Source organism: Platichthys flesus, chromosome 8 (assembly GCF_949316205.1).
Source record: "Platichthys flesus chromosome 8, fPlaFle2.1, whole genome shotgun sequence".
In the NCBI taxonomy this organism is placed as follows: Eukaryota; Metazoa; Chordata; class Actinopteri; order Pleuronectiformes; family Pleuronectidae; genus Platichthys; species Platichthys flesus.
The window spans coordinates 12,276,363-12,299,779 of NC_084952.1; the positions used below are offsets into that span (position 1 = coordinate 12,276,363).

Consider the following 23,417-nt stretch of genomic DNA (forward strand, 5'->3'; position numbering starts at 1 on the left):
GACACATCTCAATCAGTCCTCTTGTTGTCAGGGGGACAAGGGGGCAGTCTGAAAACAGTTATTTCCTCAGTGCTTTTCCCTCTGTCGTCAGGGTTTTCTCAAATTGTGCTTGGAATCTACTTTATTCTCCTGCGTCATGAACCGTGGGCGTGGAGTTTGAGAGACTCCAGCTTTAAGCAGATGAAAGATGAAATTGAGCTGCATTATGGGAAATGTTAGGATAGAAAAGTGAGGATATTTCAGCCACTGCTGCATTGATCTTAAAACTCACCCTCACAAGTACACCGGCTTTATGGATGTGAATCTGTTGGGTACCTCTCTTGAAAGATCTCATCAGAGAATTTAGAGATTTGTATTTGACTGCATCCAAAATGTCCTGTGACTTTGGCGCTACCTTGCAGGACATTGGAAAAGGTGAAAATGGGCAACAGTTGGTGGGAAGACAGAAGCGAGATAGGAGCTCAAATAAAAAAAGCAGAAGTGACCAAAGCTTTAAACGTCGGTCTGATCTGATTTAATGAATGAAGTGCAAACCTGCAAGAATCACAGCAGGCCCAGACGCAACGACTTCCAGATTACCCAGTGATCAACAGACCACATTGATGGTCTGGGTGGGAGTTGTCATGTTGTTACTGACATTGCTTGAGAAGTTTCACACAGGACAGCATCGACTGGGGGGGGGGGGGGGGGGGGGGGGGGGGGGGAAGAGAAATCTCTCTTGCACAGTTTGAACCAGAAATAACAGGGACACTCCTCCACAACAGCCTCTCTCAAATTATCACCTGCTCTGCCACAACACCACAAGCCCCACAACGTCTGTCATGCCCAGTGAGTGTGTGTGTGTGTGTGTGTGTGTGTGTGCGTGTGTGTGTGTGAGTCTGTGTGTGTGTGTGTGTGTGCGCAGGGGACATGTGCATATGTGACAGGTTCTTACCATATCATCTGCGTCATCATCGTCAGTATCTAGTCGATTTAAAAATAGACACCCTTACATAAACAAATGTATGACAGATATGAAGTGAAGGTGGGAGGAGTGGAGGTTACAAATAAATCTGTTAATGAGGTGATCATGCGCGTGTGTGTGAGTGTGTGTGTGTGTGTGTAAGCTGTTTCTGGAGGGAACCTGTTGCAAACACTGAGGATTTCTGACTTGACTCAGATTTGGTAAATTTACTCAAAACTCTAACTTACATCTGCCCTCTTTGATGGGAGCAGCAGCAGATTTTAATGAGCTCGTGCTGTGAGTTTCAATGTTTTGCTTTTCATCCGATGTGGTGAGCTGCTTGTCTGAACACATCCCATACTGAATTAATGAATCACACAAAGAGTAGAAACATAGGGAGCTGACTGATGCTCGGGGTTTCAGGCTGTTACCCAGATATGAGCACAACAAATGAATCCTGACTAATGAACACAGTGACGTTCATGTCATTTATCATGTGGAAAAATGTAAATGGAAGCTTTTGAGTACTCGTGTTCTGGGGCTTTTGATCCTGGTTTGTTTCAGCAGTAGAAAGTAATCTAAATTTTCTCAACCCCCCCTCAAGTTCTGATACTGTTGCACTGTTTATTCTAGTTTCCTGCAAATTTTACTGCTAGACATATCACTGGGAAATATTCCTCATGCTGTAAATTCAGTGTTACACACTTTTCCAGATAAAACGGATACAATTCTACTTACACGTGATAGCATCAGTAAAATAAAAAATACAATTATTATTCACTCAGACACTCACAGGTATTATTTTTATGTGCATTTTTCAATCGATACTAATGTAGTTTTACTTTTCGTAGTTTTAATCATCTAATTCGAGACTTTAATCTGAATGGAACGTGGCCTCATATGGCAGCTTTGGGTGGAAAGGGTGCAGTGGTTGTATCACCCAACATCTGCGTTGAACCTCACTCATGCTGAGAGAAGCTGACTGGGAGCTCATTCGTAAACACAGGTCCCATCATCCTGCCTGTGGAAAGCCTTGGTGGAGAAGAGGAGTCTGTTAAGATCCACAGGTACAGAGAGGAGGGTCTAAGCAGGTCTATAAGACAGATTAAAAAAACCTTTGTGGCAGCTGTATTATTCTTGCCTTTATAAAAACAAAACTACTTTACATGAATTACATTTTTGGCCATGTAACGTTTGGTTGGCCACATACCTTTAGAACATGCCTCTATCTAACCTTTGCTGCCTGTTTAAGAGCCTACATGCACACACATCTACAGCTAAGGTTTCTCTTATTCTACTTCTCCAGATTTTTTAAACCTGAGTTAAGAGGATTTCATACGAATAGTTTTTAATTTTCTCCTAACTCTTGGTGAAAGAAGAACGACTGATGCCCACATTTAACCACGATTCTGAAGGAGTTGCCAATATGAACTTTACACACTGGAGCTTCTCTCCTGACACAACAACTAAATATCAAATGATTCATTGTCTCGTTAAAAAGTCTTGTCAGACTTTCGATGCCACAATTGACACCCACATTTTGTATGATTCATGAATCCTTACACATTGCACTACATTGGATTTGAAAAAAGGTGCAGAACCTGGCCTTTAATTCTCAGCGTTATGATTCCCGGCCAAGCCTAAACTCTCAAGAAGTTTTTTTCACCTATACACATAAAGGAATATAGAGAAGAGACTTAGTTTGATCAATGTATTAAAAATAAAAACTTTGTATATCAAAAGTCAGCATCTTGGAGATATCTCACCTCTCGACCCTGAAAACTGAAAGGTCTTCATCACTGTATGTGTGTGTGTGCGTGTGCGTGTGTGTGTATGTGTGTGTGTGTGTGTCTGTGTCTGTGTCTGTGTCTGTGTCTGTGTCTGTGTCTGTGTGACTGTGTGTCTATGTGTCTATGTGTGTAGCTTATGGAGTCAGCAACATGGACATGCTGTGTTTACACCAGCTCTAATGCCAGTGTACCCGTGATTCACTTTGACACAGCAGCAGTGCTGCTGAGAGCGAGAGGGCAGATCTGACTACAGGAGGATGTGTGAGCGTGTATGTTGTGTGAAATACATTCTAAAAAATAAAGTCTGTATATATTATTATATATGATTTATATCACAAATGTCTCAAATTAGAAAACACATGCATAGGTGTGCACAAATACTCTGGATGGTCTAAATAGTGGGAATTCTGGTAAATAAGAACCTTGCACACACACACAAACACACACACACACACACACCTATCTTATTGGGACTCTGCATTGACTTCCATTTGTTGTGGACAGTGTAACCGATCCTTATCCCAAACCTTAATCATGACCAATTCATGCCTCACCCTAACCTTGATCTACACATCTTACTCCTAACCATGTGCTAAAAAGTAATGTTTTCGCCTGACCAGGCCCAGGCTTCAGTCTCCATGAGGTCTACTGATCAAACAGACGTTTGCCTCCCTCATACTTCACTTCAGCCAAGAAATAGCGTGACTCCACACTAGTGCCCTGCGCTGCGCTGCGCTCACAGCTTGGAGCTGCACATGACCTTCAGGGGGGCAGGTTTTGGTGAGTGTGTGTTCACTCGGGAACAGATGATGTGCATCATGCGGACCTGGCCGTGGCGCGCAAAGCAGACCTAATTAGTGAGTAAAAGCAGCCCACCCCGACTCTCACACGACTCACAAGACCTCCGTGTCCCGTCCCATCCCACGTCCATGCCCGCATGTTGCACGGCACCTTCCCCAGCAGCTCGTTCATACTGAGGCCAAAGGAAAATGAGAGCGATTCTGTGACTTATCCATAGGGCACATTGGCCCTCACATTCACCTTGGTGTGATAGGAGATGAACTGGCACAATATTAATTTAGGTGAGAAGTAAGCATTTAGTCTGACCTTTGCAGTGGCTGCTGTAATAAATGTGTGAAATCGGTCCATATGTCGTGTGAGATCATCTTGCTCCACCGCTGGGTTTCACCTTTTCAAGCCCGTCTGTTGTTCTGAATTGTAGGCGTCTCTCGGCTCGTGTCCAAACTGGCCTACACCAAATGAGGCAAATCAATTAAGGCTTTAATGCCAAATGAGTTTTCCCACCTGCTGTCCACCCCCAACCCCCATATGAGCGCACGTGACCACACAAACACGTTTCTTAATGAGAAGTGCCCATGCGTAAACGTATTCTTAAACTCTTTCTCTTGAGACCAAAAAAAGCAACCTCCAAAATGCATATGTCCATTCCTGTCATATTGGGCTTTCCCGGAAAATGCAGTGAACCATGTTAAATAACTTCGAATAAAAAGCAGAGAGTGGTGCGTTGCTTTTTAAGGTAACACCACCGTGTGGACAGAGATTCACACCCGCACTACCGCTGCCTTTCCTGTCGCTTCCTGGGGCAGACTGTCACCCCTCCTCCCAGGCTGACGTAGTGAGGATACCCGCTGCCCACGTCTGTGGGCGAGAGCCGGCTACGGGTATAAAACACCCGGGACTCCTTCACGTCACAGCCTTCAAGCCTCAGCGACTCGATCACCAGGGCTGAACCTCAGCAGAGATAGCAGCAAGCAGGCATCTCCACGCCGCGCAGGCTAACTCGCTTTCGGCTTTGGTTCGAGATGGAGGCTCGTAGGACCATGAGGAGCTCCAGTGCCCACAACTTCAAGAGTAAGTTTTTCCACCAGCGAGCCCCTGCACGGTTCTGATTTTGAAAATGCATTTCTGCGATTTGGTGCTGCAGCTTGTAAATTACTGGTTCTTTTAACAGATTTCAAAAACAGCCTTCATGTGGTTAACTGCTGAGTGTATGTCATTGTGGTTTTACGCACTGGCATTTTTATGAAGGGATGCGTTTTAATTGTATGTAAACAGCCAGGTAGGTTCAATACCATGTGCTTTTTCCAGTTATGTGTGCCAGAACTTTGGAAGGACGACACGTAAAGAGTCAGAACTGCGCGTTTTTTGACACATTGGTGCAAAAAATTAGCTGTGTCAAGTGCACGCTATTTAGGATTCGGGTTTATCCATTTATTTTTAAATGTATATGATGACATTTATTGAAATCAGCTTCTTTCTAAATTTGTAAAGACTTTCCTGCAAATATTACAGTAAGTTTACACAAACCTCCTCATCCAGTCTCTCCATGTCTTTTACGCACGGATAAATGAGCTTGATTGGTCCGCACGTGATACTGAACTTTATTTCTCACTCCACTTGATTTAAACAAGAACAACGGAGATCAAAGAAAGGTTTTCTCTTACACCTAAATGGGCTCCAACTCCAGTTCTCCCTCAGCGTCCAGCGCATCTAATGGTCCAACTTGTTAGTGGGTCAAGAGGTGAGCCGCTGGAAAATCTTGCGCGCAGCACATGAATGGGAACTTCATCATTATTTCATGCGTGTACTCTTCCCTTGGCGAACACTTTTGTGAGCGTTATCCGATCTCTGCCAAGAAGCTGTTGCAATATTAACAGGAACCGAAAACAATCCGGGTCTGGTTACTTGTTTTACGCGTGCCCTCTCTACTGTGCCACTGAACAGAAAAGCTTCTGGGGGGAAATAGCCTGAGAACTAGGATAGCAGGTTAATGTCATGCACTGAAGCACGTGTGTTCCCTGCAAGTTGTCTCTAACGAATTCGTATTCTATATTATTTGATGATTTTTTTTATTCTAATAATATTGGCACAATAGACATTGATACCCTTGTTAGGTGAGCAGGAGGATATTGATGGATGATTGATTTCTGTAATGTAATCCGTTGAATTATACATGGACACCAAAGTTCTGGGGATCATCAACAGGTCATGGGTGAGAGCACAGCTGTGCTGAAAAGAATCACTGTGTTCAGCCTCGGGTTTGACCGACAACAGCAAAGAAAGACCAAAGGCTGCATCACACACAATGTGCACATCAATCCATAGCTCATCAATGCTATAATGCTCCTTTGCTGCTGACCTGAATTTGACTTGTGTTCCTTCATATTACGTCAATAACCTCCTCTTTCTCTGCCTCCCTCCCTCCAGGTGGACTGACCCTTTGGCTGATTCTGTGGCTGGTGGTGGTGAAGCCAGGCGGGTTGTCCGCATGCCCCAGACTGTGTGTGTGTTACCCTACGCCCATGACGGTCAGCTGCCAGTCCCAGAACCTCACCATAGTGCCGGCTGGTGTGCCCTATGACTCGCAACGTGTTTTTCTGCAGAACAACCGCATCGCAGAGCTTCGCGCAGACTCTTTTGGCTTTGAAACTCAGGTAAATACTGACACTTCCTGCTGCTTCTTTGAAATTTGAATTTGAATTCTAAACAGTCTTCGAGTTTTCTTCTAAAAACATCATTAATTTATCTTTAATCTATGCAGGTGCTGTGGCTATACGGCAACAACATCACATGGATCGAGGCTGGGGCCTTCAGTAACCTGAGGGTTCTGGAGGAGCTGGATCTGGGTGATAACCCCCTTCTGCGGCGCCTGGAAGGTGGAGCATTCAGGGGATTGGAGAAGCTGCAGAGCCTGCACATGCACCGCTGCAAGCTGGCCGCTCTCCCCCATGATCTGTTCCACAAACTGTACAGCCTGCAGTTTCTCTACCTGCAGGTACAGCGAGAATCCAGACATATACCCAGCAACACACACTTTTGTTTGTAGGAACACACATTTTTCTTTCAGTTTAGATTTATGAACATATCAGTCCGTGTACGGTTTGCCCACACACAGGCTGCACATCACAGAGACACATTTATACTGCACATGTTAAATACTTTAACTACAAGCAGTTTTCAGCAGAAACTAAATGGACATTTCTGTGATCATCATATTATTGAAAAAGCACAGTAGATCACTCTTGCAAAGAAGGGTCACTGTTAGAACATTGATTTGCTGCCAAATCCTCACATACTAAATTAGTGTATAGTACATACAAATGCTCCAACACACAACACCAGTAGCCTCAACTCAGATGAGACAAAGTCAAAGAAAATAAAACCAAACTGTAACTCCAAGCTAATATGCAATAACATGTTATAGGAGTAGATCTCAGAGCCAAATAATACATACATTTCAACTGGTTCCAGGTCCCCTCAGATCACTGTAAGGCTACTTTCAAATAGGACATTCACCATTGTCCCCATATGGTCACCACAGAGGAAGTGAGGGTCTTTTTCCCTCCTATCACAGCTGATCAAAGTGAAATCACATCACACACAAACAAAGATCTTCAAATAGATTTAAAGTTCAGTTGAGATTGAGAGATTTAAGTGAGAATGTATTGATTTTTCTTTTTCTTGACGGCAATTTTGCCATCAACTAGACGCAGGATCTGTAATTTCCCCACCTGCTTTTCCACAGCACTAAATCTTCTTGTATTCTGACCTTGCTCCAGGAGAATCAGCTCCACTTTCTGCAGGATGACCTCTTCTCAGATCTGGTCAACCTCAACCATCTCTTCTTACACGGAAACCGCATCCGTGCCCTTTCTGAGAATGCGTTCAGAGGCCTGGTCAACCTGGACCGCCTCCTTCTCCACGACAACCGCATCAGGCAGGTCAACCGTCGTGCTTTCCGGGACCTGGGCCGCCTGACCATCCTTTATCTTTTCAACAACACCCTGGCCGAGATACCAGGCCAGGCCATGAAAGACGTCCAGGGCATCCAGTTCCTGCGTCTGAATGCTAACCCCTGGTCCTGCGGTTGTGAAGCTCGTCCCCTGTGGGAGTGGTTCCGCGAAGCCCGCATTGCTTCCTCCGACCTCTTGTGCACCTCCCCGTCCCAGCGTCAGGGCCAAGACCTCCGATTCCTCCGGGAGCTGGACTTCGCCCTCTGCCCCCTGGCTGACCCCGGCTCCATGGCTGGAACCACCACGACCACCTTCAGCACCAAGACCCGCTGGTGGTTCTCCAAAAACAAGCCTGCATCTTCGTCCAAGGCCCTGCACCAGAAGAGCTCAGAGACGGTGAAGGCCTTCCCCTTCGGCGCTCTAAAGCCTCAGTTCCCCCCCAAGACCCCCGTCGAATCCATCCCTTCCAAGTATGAACTGTCGGCCGATGAAGCGGCACTCCCCAAGCTGGACCCAGAAGAATACTGGGCCAACTATGGCAACGAAGACTCCTCCATGCCCTGCTTTGAGCTGGAGTGCCCCCTAGGCTCCGACAATTCAGCATTCTCTTCATCCTCCCTCTCGCGCATCGCTCCCTCCATTCTCCACCTCCTGACCCTCTCCACAGTCACCTTCTCCCTTCATTTCCTTTTTGGCTGAACCCTTGCCTTCTTCACTCCTTTTTCCTCCTCTAAACTCTCCCCCTACTCTTTCCTACTCTATCATAAACCTGGATCTTGATTCCTTTCAGCCACCTTCTGTAGGTGCTATACTGATGCAGGAGACAGGCGAGGCAGCAGGCAGCTCACCTCAAGAGCAGAGATCATAAAGCTGACGTAGAGCAGGACAGGACTTCAGTGTTGAAGTAGCTGCTGCTTAGTGGTTCAGACTTTTAATCATGCAAACTGACTCTAATATCAACTGTCTGAAGGTAAAAAGCGGTTTCGTGAAAGGACCCTGTGGAGACAGGTACGGGGTCTCAAGATGTTTTTTGATATCACAGCTGTAAACAACGCAGGCGTTGGGAATTATCAACAGCTACAACAAGTACTCATCCAATCATTGGTGACATTATCCGTCATTGTTTTACCTTTATCAGAGAGATTTAAAGGTTTACATGGCATCACCAGAAGAAAGAGAAAGAGGTGGAACGACCCAGTTAACAAGATGCGGTCGAGGAAAGAAAAGAGAATTAAAGTGAAAAGAGAATCAATACAGTGTGAGGAGAGCGAGTTTGAGATACATATCCAAAGGGAGAAAAGGACGAGAGGATCGTTATATCCGCAGCCAAGGCTCCTCGCCTCCTCCAGAGTCAAACTCCTGTGTGAGATGCCAGCAAACATCCACCACCCACATCATCACTGTATATACACCCATCACACACCGCTCTGTACTTTAGCTGGCTTTGTACTTTCATTTTTGTACCACTTAGTATACGACAGCTCGAGGTGATAGAGAGATAGTTAGAACGTAAATCAAGGGCAAACAACTGAAAAATGGAAACTCCTTCTCACCCCTTGTGTTTTCTAGTCTCTTCCTCTTTCAGAAAACCTTGTTCCTGATTCCCAGACTGAATAAAGAATCAAAAATCAATGTGTTTAGAGGATTGATGGTATAGATTCAACATATCAGAGCTCACTGTCGACATGAGCAGAGTAATAGATAAATAGATGCTTAGTAAAGAGGACATGTTTCGCTAGTCAGGCTGTTTTGTGTGTTTCATTTGTTTTTGTTTGTGGTTGTGTCTGAGTGAAAGTGTTTTGTAGAAGTGACCTCTTCTGTGTATGTGAACGTGTGTCTGTGTACGTGTGTGTGTGTGTGTGTGTGTTTGTGTGTCCTAAATGCACTAAATTCATATGACTTAGACCCTGAACTGTTTAAAAAATGCGCCGGAATGTGAGTTGATGTTTTTTTATCTTCTGAACATAATCAATAAATCCCAGGGTGTCACCTGGTTCAAATGACTCAAATCTGCGTTTTATTCTCACACAAACAATAAACACATCAAAACAATGAAACTGTCACACATAAAACCTTGAGAGGACAAACTCTCTGATTGCAGGGAGTCTTTCTCAGCAATCTGTCCAACACAATGCCAGTCCTGATTGAGATGTGAATTACTCATGCCGACCATATGCTCCTCCTGAACCCTAGATGTTAACATCTGACTCATAACTGTGACACTCTGGATAGAACATGAAGATACTGCGACGCTGTTAGATTCTGTATTTTTTCAATGAGAAACCTTGTATGAGAAGTGTTGGCTCTATTAAAAAAATGTAAGAAACAATCAAACTGAAGCGAGTTGTAGTTTCCTTGTTGTGTCACTGTCGTCTTTGTTCGCTAAGAACGCTGCAGGGGAAAACAAAAAGCAAGCAACAGTAAGTCAGCTGCTACTTTAGGACAAACACAACCCATACGGACAAGAATAGATGGAAGAGGTATGTTAAACAGTATTGTAGTGAAATCACAGCAAAATAAGGGTACTCGATGATGAATGTGATCAATATTATCAGAGGTGATTACATTTTGTAACTCTGTCATCTGATAGCTTCAAACTTTTTGGACAAATATAAAAAGTCAAGAAATATTTTTTTAACAGGATCATGTCAGCTCTTGTCAAACTCCATAGAAAAGGGCGGTGGTACTTGTCTGTATGACAGTGTGTGAAGTGTCACCCAGTGAGTGTGTATGGTGAAGGTGACCAATCCCAACTGTGCTCTCTCCTCATCACCATGAGCAGTTGGCAGCTATATTGAGCTGTATTAGGGGTGGGGTGGGGGGGGGGTGTGGGGGGGGGGTGTTAGGGGGAAGAATGGAGAACATGCCAGAATGAAAATGTGACGATGTGTCCCAGAATCAGCACGCACCCCCTCACCAGACCAACTCTCGACATGGTAATCATGACGATGATGAAGTCGAACACTGTCACACATGTGATTTTACACATGCGCATTCACGACTAGTACACACACTTGATCAAATTCAAAAAGGTTTGGGCAGGCACGTGCACAGACACTTTGGGGGGCAGGTACTCAAACCCCCAAAAAAGGGCACCCATCGCCAAAATTATTTATGAAATTAAAAATAATAATAAATAAATAAAAAACACAGTAGGATATTTTCAACTTATATATTTATTTTTGTTGACAAACTAAATTATCAATTTGAATAAATAAATGAATAACAGGCAAAAACAAACAAAACAAGGCCATATTGAATAACCAAATAATATATTAGTGATGTGATGGGCTCCTCTGGACCAGGTAGGGTTACTGATTCTCCCTCATATGTTTTAAAAGTTGATGGCCTGATCCAAGATTAAAGAGAGCTGCTACCCTGAGCTGCTTGCTGCAGTTCCCCGTCCTTCTGCTTTTGGAGTCTCTCTTTTCTTGGCATTATGCTGCAAATTTTATAAATGATATAAATCAATATTGTGCATAATCATCAAGAGTGACCTACATAATCTCTATAAAGCTGACAACACAGTACACACACATTTTTTTGACGGTTTTCTGACAGAATTGAAGCATAAGCAGCATTACACAAGTAATATACCACAATTTACCTCACCAGACTGTCATGTAGCTCAACTTAAGACCTACCTTTCATTTCAATAATTACGATTTTAAATGAAACAAACCGGGAAGAACCGGGAAGCACCGTGGCCACACACACACACAAGCACATAATCTCCCGTGGGACGAAGAAGACGTCTTAAATGTAAAATTAAAAATAAAATTAAATATAAAATTAAATATAAAATTAAATATAAATTAAATATAAAATGGTCTTCTGCGCAGAAAGTGCGCAATGGGCCTCTGTGCAAGAAGTGAGCGTGCACTTTTTTTTTTTTTTTTTTTTTATTAAATTTTTCCTGTTTTTGTATTTAATTATTATAAATTTACATAGTGTGAGATATTTTTGCAAGTAATATGAGAATTCTTGCCAGCTTTAAAAGTTTAGTATATTGGCAGCTAAATTACAGGCAAGAGAAGGATATGAACCCTGGTGCGTTGAATTGAAGAGCAAACACTTCACCTACTCGGCCACACAGCCAGATGATTCTTGTAAGGAATTAAGCGCACTAAAGTTTTTGGGGATGCATGACAGTTTGCTTGTGTATGTTGTGGGGCGCCAATTGGAAATTTCGCCTAGGTGGCCAACATTGCCAGGGCCTGCCCTGACCAGAAAGCTGAGCTCCCAACTATGGTTTGGAGCCAAGACACTGGCCAGAGAAGAAAACACTTGGAATACGTTGCTTGTTTGGTCTGCATATGTGTGCCATGAGTGATGGGTAACGTAGTGCGAAGTCGAGTTAGTTGGTTTAGGTTAGGCCTCATCACCGAGCAATGACATGGTGCAAGCATTCGATTTAGACAGCGTCTCTCCTGAGGAGAAAGTATTGAAACGTCCGTAGCGTTAGAGAACAGATAGGGGTGGGGCACGTGACAGTTCTAGGCCAATGGCTGTAGAGTTTTGTAGGATGGCAGGCTCTCATTGGCTGATGAGTTGGCTTATCAAGGGTGAATGAGGAAGAGGAGTGAAGAATACAGTGGTGGATGATAGGAGTGTCGGAGTTACGAACAAGAAGTGTGTCGTGTTCGGTGGACTTTAATAAAGTTACACATAAAGAAAGAAGTTTCCTGTCGTCCATACGCGAGGACGCTACAATTGTAAACGTGTTCACCATACAAATTCAATATTTGTCATTGAGTTGCATTCAGTTCATCGTTCTCATAAAAGTGAACATGTTCAATGAACGCGTTCTTTTGCGTTCGTTCATGCACAACACTGGCTGCGGGTCAGAGAAGAAGTGGCAGCCGCCGTGTGGCGCTCAGCTGCATGAGCACGAAGTGGAGGAGGAGGGAGGGGCGCGGCAGGGGGCTTGTGAGCGCCGCGGAGAATGTCGGGGCGAAATTCTCACAAGAACTCAAATAAATGCCCTGTCAGATATCAAAACACATTTGGGGGGAATTGATGACAGAGAGAGAAATTTTAATTCTTAAAAAATTGAGCTCAAGCAGAGGGGCACTTCCATCATCCAGGGCAAATGGGCCAGTGCATGAGCACCACTAGGGGTCTATAAGTGCACGTGCCTGGGTTTGGGGAAGTTCGGTGGAGCGGCCTGTATCCAACGACTCGTTTTTGTTGTCTAGCTCAATAACTATTCATCATTTTCACACCTTTCTTTGTTCCTCTTCTCTCTCTTTTGTTTTCCTCCTCTGTGTGATGAAAACTGCCTCACTCTTCCCAGTCATAGATTACAGCAGATAAATCATTAAGCCCACTGGCATTCATGTTCTTAACAATGTCCTTTTTGGGGGATATTTTCAGCTCCTCTGCTCTACACATTTGCAGTTAAACTTAACCTGCACATTTTGACAACAAAGGATCCGATGCAACAAACCATTCAGACAACAAAGTGCAACCATCATTTCATCAGAGTTAAGAATTAAAACTGTTCACACGACAGAGTTAGCAATACATGTTGTGCTTAGAAACTAGTATTGGAAATGTAATGAACCATTGAAATATCCCTGCATTTTCCATTACACTTCATATTTCAAAGTAGCTTTTTCATAGCAATGGAGTGGGCGTTTGCCCTTTGTGCCTGATTGCAGCTGCCTGGGTGGTCATGGGACATGTTGATGTTATTCCGCTGCAGGAACACCACCAGGCCATTAGCAGAGAGCATTTCTCTGAAGTTGTCAGACTTTGATGATGTGTTCTCATCGTGCACTGCACCCACTCGTTCTGCCTGAGTTTTTCCAATTTTTCTTGACGCTCTTTTGTGTGCTTGCCTGCCTTTCAAATTCTGTCACTTCGTCTTTGTCTAAACCCTGATCACTCCAGCCCCTCTCTCATTGCCTGTCACAAACGTCACCCAATATGGTTATTCCTGTCTTGGCCTGTGCGTTGGCTCATACGTGTTCGCTTGCGTGCCATTGGTGTGTTTGCTGACGTCTACCTTCACAGAAGTGCTACTGGCAGAAGACGAACTGAGACTCACACCCTGACGTCAGAAATGAAGAGGAAGAGAGAGACTTTCAGATGAATGAAATTAACTGATTCACTGCCACTGTAAAATGAGAAAGAACAGAGTCTGCTCAGTTTTTTTACATTAAAGAACACAACAGGTTCATAATTAAAGTCGAACAATGTATAGCGTTGCAGACAACCTGACAACTGACGTCAAAAATTCATAATTGATGAACACCATTAGCAGCACTGTCACACTGATCAACTCTCATTGTCCGGCACGTGGAAACATGAGCCTCCAGGGCAGTGAACCTCTGCTCGTGACATTTCACCGAACGTAAGAGGAAAGAAAAAGATAGAGGCACCTCAGAGAGATGAGGAGCTCCTCAAACCATCTGAATAAAAGTTTTGAGTGGAAACTGACTATTTTAAGAGATGACAAAAGAGCAAGAAGGGGAAACATCCAAAACATTTACAAAATGTCAGAGAGGAAATCTTGAGGAAAAGTTGCTGCAGCTGGTTTTGAAATGGTTTTCATCTGCAGCCCAAAAGCTGGATCCTGAAACTATGGAGATTCATGTAATTCCACATGTGCCCCATGTAAGAACACACAAAACTGGAGGTACATTCATACACATGGAACTTCACTACAGTTAAATATGGTAACACAGTGACTTGTAAAAACCTATGACTTAACTGTCAATAACTGATTTTTAAATGGAAATTGAAAATAATTTTCCAGTTATGTTACGCTTGTGTGCTGTATTGGGCTTGTGGGACTTGAGTAAATGCCTTTGAAGCAAATGAAGATCTGCCTCCTCCAACTGTGAAAATGTTACTGGAATGTAACTTAGAACCAAATATTCAGAATTAATGCAGTGAACTTACATGCGGACCAGTTGCTCTGCAGCCAGAGAAGGTCGGTGGTTTGATCCCCAGCTCCTGCAGTCTTCTAATTAGGAAGACAGTAAAATTGGCCCTCAGTGTATGTGACAGAAAAAGCGTTGTATATAGAAGCGCTGGATGAATGGGTGATTGCCGCTTGTACTGCACAAGACTAAAAAAGCACCAAATAAAAAAATATTTTATTTACATTTTCAAGGCAGCATTGGAATTTTTAGAGGAATTTTACAGTGCAGAAGTGTTCAACAGATTTCATGATGATCAAACATTTAGACGACAGCATACACCTTTATGTCAGCTAGAGGATCCCTGGGAATCAGGCTCTGAGATGCTGTGGCTGCCAGAATACAACAAAGATCTGAATTTATGAATGAAAAATTTGCCTTCTGTTGTTGCTCACAGAACTGTCTGCATTGGTGTTTGTGAGTATTACTTTGTGAATTGTTGATCATCTTACAGCCACGAGCTCCGTGCACCCGGCCTTGAGTCAGAAGTAAAAGAGGAGAGAAGGATGGTGACGACAGGGCACACCTGCCTGTTGGTCAGACAGATTTTGAGACAGTAGTAATTTGATTAGTGTCATCTGTCTCCATAACAAAGACACACAATGAATGAAGGATTTAATCATAAAGCAACGACAACATGAGTGAAAGTGATTACACAGGAAGTGTGGGTCTTGAGTTTGAGAACAAAAGAACAATGATTCGTCGGCGGCTTGTGAGTCATTCGCACCACCTCGCTGTTGAATATTGTATGATCCATATTTGTTGGCTTAGACGCAACTTGTGACGTCCTTAAGACAATTTGTTTATGAGCCCATACATGTGACTGCTGCCACGTTCCCTGTGAAACACATGGGGATTGGGTAAGGCTATTTCAGTAACACGATGGCTTTGGAGGACTCAAACAGGCCCGTCTGTTGCTCGGCAGGGTTTTCTCCCACTTGCGTCTTGTTTGTCTTGGATCATGTCTCACAGCTGTCGCTCACAAGTCTACATTTGGGGACCTGCATTCATCTGTCCTTCTGTTTAAAGAGAACCTAGAGTTTCCAGATGGTGGATTTATCTCCAAGTGTATTCAGGCTTTAGCTGAACTGGATGACGAAGCTATGAGACCAAGAAAAGTCTGGCTCCTTCGAGCATGTCAAAGGTCTAAACACATATTCCCTGTCGTTCGGAAAAAAACATGTTTCGAATGTGTTATATTACATGCTGCAGTTTGGATCATTTCTACCAAAACAAATGTATATTATCTTATGGGGACTATGGGTGTCAATAATATTCTAAATTATTTAATATATCAACACATCTACACAATATCTATAATGTTGCCAACAAGAACTGAAATCCCTAAAATCTAGTCAATAATTTACTAATTGTAATTTTTCAATAATCACTAACAGCATCTAAATCAGTATTGCCAATGTTGTACCACAACATACATATATACATATATATATATATATGGAGTTATCAAACAGACCCGTCTGTTACATATATTCTAAATGTATATACTCTGCAGAGTCAAAAAAATAAATAAACATTTCATAAATTGCAGCAAAAATTGAAAACACAGCTTTACAGTAACATAAATTGATATAGTATCATCTTGTTTTTTATTAGTCATTTTGTTTTTCGTATATTCGCCTGTTTTTCCAGTAGGTTTCAGTATGAAAACGTTTGCATGTATTCAAAATTAGATTATTTGATTGTATCTGCAAAGATGTCAAAATAATGGTTTCGTCCGACATGTTTAAAACACCCCCCTTGCTAGTGGTGCAGTCCCTCACACGCGCGAAACTTTTGTAACAGAGATGGCGTCCAAAACAGGTGGGTGTGTATTGTGTTTGTTTACTGTGTAGAAAGACAACTGTACAGGATCCTGAGACTATTGTTCCATTATAGATTTGTCCTGTAGCCTTGTTCTAGTTAATGTTCAGGCGCAGTGCATTGTACCTCCTGCTATAGCGGCTGACATCTCATGTTTGTGACTGAGGCCATTGAGCCACCGTTAGCTTCATGGCTAACAGCTCAGCATCCACACTGGCGAGAGTCACTGATGATAAGTTGATTTACGTTGTCCATTTGCCAAGCGAGGGTTTGAGAGCCTGGCACTCGACTGACACGACTGACCACACTGTCTGTTTATACAACGTGACCTTTAATCAGCCATTAATGGAAATGCTACCTGTGTTATGAGGAGGACTGACTAAAAGCGTGTGTTGCCCAGGCCGCCGAGGGACGAAGCGCAAAGCGGAGTGTCAGCTGGAAGAGGAGAAGCCATCCTTGAAGGAGGAGAAGGAGGAGGAGAGAGGAGATGGAGAGAACGGCCAGGAGGGCCAAAGAGTGGTCATCGAACACTGGTAAATAATATCACACCAAACCTTGCAGATATAAGTGCTCAGATTCTTGGTTATAGTTGAACACTTCCCCCACAAGTAACATCAAATATTAGCGGATTTCTAAACTTGGTCAGTAATGAAATAACAAAAACAGAATTGTTCGCCAGTTAAATAGCAACAGATCTTAACAATATATATCCCTCATGTGTATCTTAGACATATTTAAGTGATGTTAGTAAAATCCTTAACTGCATAAGGATCTCCTGAAATAGGCTTTTTAAATAATTACAGTATGGCTTTAAAAATGTGATAATAATGAGTATAAAATGGTAATAATACATCTCAATATGACTAAACACAATAAATAAAGTCTTTACATCAATATGCAACAATAAATCTCATTCACAGCTTTAATTCCCTAAGCATCTGACAGTTGTCTGGTTATTTCTGGCAGCAAGAGCTGACGAGTGTATGGGCGTAATGCCGAGGAGGTGAAATCTGCCCTCCTGGCTGCCCACCCTGGACTGACTGTGATCCTCAACAGCGAGAAACCCCGCAGAAACAGCTTCGAGATTACTCTACTGGAAGGAGTCAAAGGTGAGGAGGAGAATAAGGGTGAATCCAATAATAAGTCAGCCATGTGGCGTCCCAAAGGAAAGGCCGACATCCTCAGCCAAGTGTAACTGTTTCTATATTTGGCCTTTTTAACGAATAAAACAAAACAACCTCAACTTAAGAGAAACAAAAGCATATTGTCAAATGTATATCAATCAGTCTTTTATGTATATACTGTTATATTTTGAGTTTAATTTTGTGTGATCTAGCTATGGTTAGTTAGCCAGAAAAGAAGCTAAATAGCTAACAGCTAGTTTATATTGTACATATTTCTGTTTCTCGCTACTAATGGATTGGAAAATAAGACTTACATGCATCAGATGTTCAAAAGAAGCTGTGTGAAATTAATGGTAGGCGTTCCGTAGTGAACACGTACTGTATGGGTCATTTTCGACACGTGTGTAAAAATTAGGTAGAAATATAAAATGTACGTTTGTTTTAAAAGTAAGAAAGGAAAAAGGAAAATAATGATTTGTGGTAATGAATACGATATTTAAAGATAAAATACATTTATTTCAGACATAAAGCAAAGAAATAATGCATCTAATAACAGGAAATGAATAAGTGTCATTTTTTAACCTTGTACATTATAAGGATAGTGATACAAAAAATCTTTATTCAAAAAGCAACATAGGAATTATTGATGATGATCAAAAACAAGTTAATTGGGGAATATCTGAATACTGAATGATAAAATTCGTGTTTACCCTTCCCACGATGCACGCACCGCGGAACCATTTCACCCAGTCTCTGTTTGCCCTCCCCCCCATCAGGCCCTGAGATCGCAAGTGCTCTGGCCCGCAGAGTGCTGCTCGCAGCCCTAGTCTCTGAATTGTTCCTGTTGTTTTACCTTCACTTTTCAGTGAACAACATTTCCAATTTATAACCGTTCATAGAAAGGCCTGTGGAACCTCCAGAGCAAAATGGGGCAATTGCATCTGTAAAGAGTTGTAAGGACATGTGGTATGTCTGAAGGAAAGTTGTATACTGTCATGTATTGTAACACGAGTGGTACCATTTATCGTATATTAGTCCTACAAATGACTGTTCTCTTTTGTCTCATCCCTAAAGAAACAGCTCTGTGGACCGGAATAAAGAAGGGTCCCCCTCGTAAGCTGAAGTTTCCTCAACCTGATGTTGTAGTTGCTGCGCTTCAGGAGGCTCTGAAGCCTGAGTAGATGTCCAGTGAAGGTCTGTGTCAAAGCTGTGTGACACTTACAATGAAAACTCAAATTGAATAAACTCAACTATTACACACTCACACACCTTTAATTTATAGTAGTGCTAAGTTAAATTAAATTGAGAGACAATACATTTAAAGATTGAATTTCTAAATATATACTTTTGAAATGCTGGAACGAAGGATCTTTTTGTAAAATGCTATGAATTTTTTTTATCAAAAAATAAGTTGCACTCACAACACATTTACTAATTGCTATTAGTTGTTGTTCCAGCATCTCCAAAGATGCTTTGTAAGTAGTTATTGCTGTTGTGTATTTGTCTTGATTCACAGTTCCTTTTATGTATATTTTCATTTCTGCCAGAGCCAAGTGTTATAACCTATTTCCTGGATAACCAAATTTTAGCAGTTTGCGTCACCGACCTAGAGGATGTATTAACTGTTTGTTAGTCAAGCTTATGAAACACTGTCAGTCTTTAGCCATTTTATCACATCTATCTCTTACTATGATGTCTCCTTTGGAAATGGTCTCACAAACCACATACAAGGTACAAATGTGTGTTGTGACTGTATGTGTTTTAGATTTTAACACAATGATTCTCTCCTAACATGTGGTTCAGGAGATGTGGCCTGTGGAGGCAGAATGACGAGGAGCGACCAAGGAGAATGTTCTCAGTCCTTTTTCTGATGATCCAAGCCCCAACAGCTCACATCCTCCTGATACAGTGCGACACCTAGTGGAGCCTCTCTGAGACAACACGTTTTTATATTTTACTGTTTCGTTGTTTTTGACCATTCCCACTTTTTCTCAGTGGTTACTGTGCTTATATGTCTTTTTTGATGAATAAAGTTGATTCATGTTATAATGTGGATTTAGCTTTGTGTTTGATTTGCTTTTTGCTGGACTGACAGAATCATGAATATATTCTGATTAGACAATAACTTAATTTATTTCTTATATTATCCTTAAGCTATTATTTAATTAGGAATGGGTGCCTTGAGAGAAAACTTGGTCTATAATAACTATTAGACTAAATTAGTATTTAATATTTCACTGTGAAAATTTGTAATTTCTTGTGTTTTAAACATTTAAATTCATTCAAAAAGTATAATTTTAATACTAAATCAGTATTGCCAATTCTGTACCACCACATATATATTTATATATGGAGAAATCAAACAGACCCGTCTGTTACATATATTCTAAATTTATATACTCTGCAGAGTCAACAACATAAACTTTTCATAAATTGAAGCAAAAATTGAAAACACAGCTTTACAGAAACAGAAGTTGATATATTATAGCTTGGTTTTTTGTATGTATTTTTTTTTCGTTTATTCGCCTGTCTTTCCACGTGGTTTCGTTATGAAGACTTTTGCATGTGTTCAAAATGAGCAATATAAATAATAAATCCAAACTTTTCTATGTGTGTGTAGTGCTAGATAGTGTATATTTGTATCTGCAAAGAAGAGGTCAGAATAATGGTTTCGTCCGTCATGTTTAAAACACCCCCCTTGCTAGTGGTGCGGTCCTCACCCGCGCGAAACTTTTGTAACAGAGATGGCGTCCCAAACAAGTGGGTGTATATTGTGTCGAAAGACAACTGTACAGGCTCCTGAGACTGTTGTTCCATTATATAATTGTCCTGTAGCTTTGTTCTAGTTTATGTACAGGCGCAGTGCATTGTACCACCTGCTATAGCGGCTGACATCTCATGTTTGTGACTGAGGCCATTGAGCCACCGTTAGCTTCATGGCTAACAGCTGAGCATCCACAATGGCGAGAGTCACTGATGATAAGTTGATTCACGTTGTCCAGTTTCCAAGCGAGGGTTTGAGAGCCTGGCACTCGACTGACGACACTGTCTGTTTATACAACGTGACCTTTAATCAGCCATTAATGGAAATGCTACCTGTGTTATTAGGAGGACTGACTAAAAGCGTGTGTTGCCCAGGCCGCCGAGGAACGAAGCGCAAATCGGAGTGTCAGCTGGAAGAGGAGAAGCCATCCTTGAAGGAGGAGAAGGAGGAGGAGAGAGGAGATGAAGAGAACGGCCAGGAGGGCCAAAGAGTGGTCATCGAACACTGGTAAATAATATCACACCAAACCTTGCAGATATAAGTGCTCAGATTCTTAGTTATAGTTGAACACTTCCCCCACAAGTAACATCAAACCGGTTTCTAAACTTGGTCAGTAATGAAATACAATTATTTTACAGTTAAGTATCAAGATATCTTAACAATGTATATCCATCATGTCTATCATACACATAGTTAAGTGATGATCCTTCAATGCGTAAAGATCTTCTGAACTAGACATTTTAAAGAATTACAGTATGGCTTTGAAATGTTGATAATGAGTATAAAAAGATAATGATACCTTACAATATGACTTAACACAATAAATAAAGTCACTACATCATGTGCAACATCACATCTCATTCACAGCTTTAATTCCCTAAGCATCTGATAGTTGTCTGGTTATTTCTGGCAGCAAGAGCTGACGAGTGTATAGGCGTAATGCCGAGGAGGTGAAATCTGCCCTCCTGGCTGCCCACCCTGGACTGACTGTGATCCTCAACAGCGAGAAACCCCGCAAAAAGAGCTTTGAGATTACTCTACTGGAAGGAGTCAAAGGTGAGGAAGAGAATAAGGGTGAATCCAATAATAAGTCGGCCATGTGGCGTCCTAAAGGGAAGGCCGACACCCTCAGCCAAGTGTAACTGTTTCTCTATTTGGCCTTTTACAGAATAAAACAAAACAACCAAAACTTAAGAGAAACAAAAGTATATCTTCAAATGTATATCAATCAGTCTTTTATGTATATACTGTTATATTTCTAGAATAATCTTGTTGAGATAGCTATGGTTAGGTAGTCAGAAAATAAGCTAGCTAGCTAACAGCTAGTTAGTATTGTACCTCTTTCTCACTAGTAATGGATTTCACCCAGTCTATGTTTGCCCTCCCCCTCATCAAGCCCTGAGATCGCAAGTGCTCTGGCCTGCACAGTGCTGCTCGCAGCCCTAGTCTCTGAATTGTTCCTGTTGTTTTACCTTCACTTTACAGTGAACATAATTTCCCATTTAAAACAGTTCATAGAAAGGCCTGTGGAACCTCCGGAACAAAATGGGGCCATTGCATCTGTAAAGAATTGTAAGGGCATGTCTGTAAGAAAGTTGTATACTGTCATGTATTTTAAAAATGTGTTTTTGTAACGAGTGGTATCATCTATTATTACTACAAATGACTCTGTTCTCATTTGTCTCATCTCTATAGAAACATCTCTGTGGACCGGAATAAAGAGGGGTCCACCTGCTAGGCTGAAGTTTCCTCAACCTGATGTTATAGTTGCTGCGCTTCAGGAGGCTCTGAAGCCTGAGTAGATGTCAAGTGAAGGTCTGTGTCAAAGCTGGGTTACACTAAGAATGAAAACGCAAGTTGGATAAACTCAACTATTACACAGTCACACAGCTTTAATTTATGGTAATGCTATGTTAAATTAATTTGACAAATTACACATTAATTACATAAAAACTGAGGTAAAATGGTTCTGCTTCTAACGTGAGTTTCACACGAGGTTGTTAAACAAGTTAAATGTCACAATTTTTTCTCGACAGGATTATGTAAATCAGTTGAACTTTTAAAATATGAAAAAGTTTAGTTCAAATTATATATTATAATCTATTTTTGGGAATTTTGAAGACTTTTTAAAGATTGAATTTCTTAATATATCCTCTTGAAACTTGAAATTCTGGAACGACGGATCTTTTTTTATACATTATACATTTATTTTATCATAAAATAAGTTACACTCAAAACACATTTACCAATTGCTATTAGTTGTTGTTCCAGCATCTCCAAAGATGCTTTGTAAGTAGTTATTGCTGTTGTGTATTTGTCTTGATTCACAGTTCCTTTTATCTATATTTTTATTTCACCTCCAGAGCCATGTGTTATAACATATTTCCTGGATAACCAAATTTTAGCAGTTTGTGTCACCGACCTAGAGGATGTATTAACTGTTTGTTAGTCAAGCTTATGAAACACTGTCAGTCTTTAGCCATTTTATTCCATCTATCTCTTACTATGAGGTCTCCTTTGGAAATGGTCTCACAAACCACATACAAGGTACAAATGTGTGTTGTGACTGTTTGTATTTCAGATTTTAACACAATGATTCTTTCCTAACATGCAGTTCAGGAAATGTGGCCTGTGGAGGCAGAATGACGAGGAGCGACCAAGGAGAATGTTCTCAGTCCTTTTTCTGATGATCCAAGCCCCAACAGCTCACATCCTCCTGATACAGTGCGACACCTAGTGGAGCCTCTCTGAGACAACACGTTTTAATATTTTACTGTTGAGCATTCCCACTGTTTCTCAGTGGTTACTGTGCCTTTATGTCTGTTTTGATGAATAAAGTTGATTCATTGTTATAATTTTGATGTAGCTTTGTGTTTGTTTTTTTCTTGATTGACAAAATCCTGAATGTATTCTGATTAGACAATAACTTAATTTAATTCATATGTTTTCCTTAAGCAATTATTCAATTAGGAATGGGTGCCTTGAGAGAAAACAGTCTATAATAACATTTAAGACAAAATTGGCATTTAATGTGTCACTTAGAAAATTCGTAATTTCTTGGGTTTTAAACATTTAAATTAACACAAAAAGTATAATTTAAATAATATACGTTATCTAATTTATATTCAAATAACATGCATTTCAATGCATTTCATTTTATCATGTGACCAAATAGCATATTTTGTTTTCTATTCACAAGGTATTTTAAATTATTAAACTGCATAAATAGAAACAAAGAGAGTTTAGCATTAAACAATATTCTCATAAAAAAAATATTTTAATGTTTCGC

The 23,417-nt window shown here is 41.3% G+C and overlaps 2 protein-coding genes and 1 pseudogene across 3 annotated transcripts; all 3 read left to right on the forward strand.

Moving 5' to 3' along the window:
• Positions 1-4,465: 4,465 nt before the first annotated feature.
• rtn4rl2b (reticulon 4 receptor-like 2b) lies at positions 4,466-9,730 on the forward strand. The gene is made up of 4 exons (XM_062393186.1): positions 4,466-4,605; positions 5,962-6,188; positions 6,296-6,529; positions 7,314-9,730. The coding sequence occupies exons 1-4, from the start codon at positions 4,557-4,559 to the stop codon at positions 8,184-8,186; spliced, it is 1,383 nt and encodes a 460-aa protein (XP_062249170.1). The 5' UTR covers positions 4,466-4,556; the 3' UTR covers positions 8,187-9,730.
• A 6,464-nt stretch (positions 9,731-16,194) lies between these two features.
• On the forward strand, positions 16,195-19,417 carry LOC133958396 (selenoprotein H-like). Of its 2 annotated transcripts, none has more exons than XM_062393156.1 (5): positions 16,195-16,240; positions 16,641-16,773; positions 17,207-17,349; positions 18,439-18,558; positions 19,168-19,417. In XM_062393156.1, exons 1-4 carry the CDS (start codon positions 16,225-16,227, stop codon positions 18,543-18,545), a joined length of 399 nt encoding a protein of 132 aa, XP_062249140.1. In that variant the 5' UTR covers positions 16,195-16,224; the 3' UTR covers positions 18,546-18,558; positions 19,168-19,417. The 2 variants fall into 2 exon arrangements, with proteins under 2 accessions (XP_062249140.1, XP_062249141.1); XM_062393157.1 differs by having other exon boundaries at positions 19,171-19,417.
• Positions 19,418-20,077: 660 nt separating this feature from the next.
• LOC133959387 (selenoprotein H-like) lies at positions 20,078-22,986 on the forward strand (annotated as a pseudogene).
• The last annotated feature ends 431 nt before the right edge of the window (positions 22,987-23,417 follow it).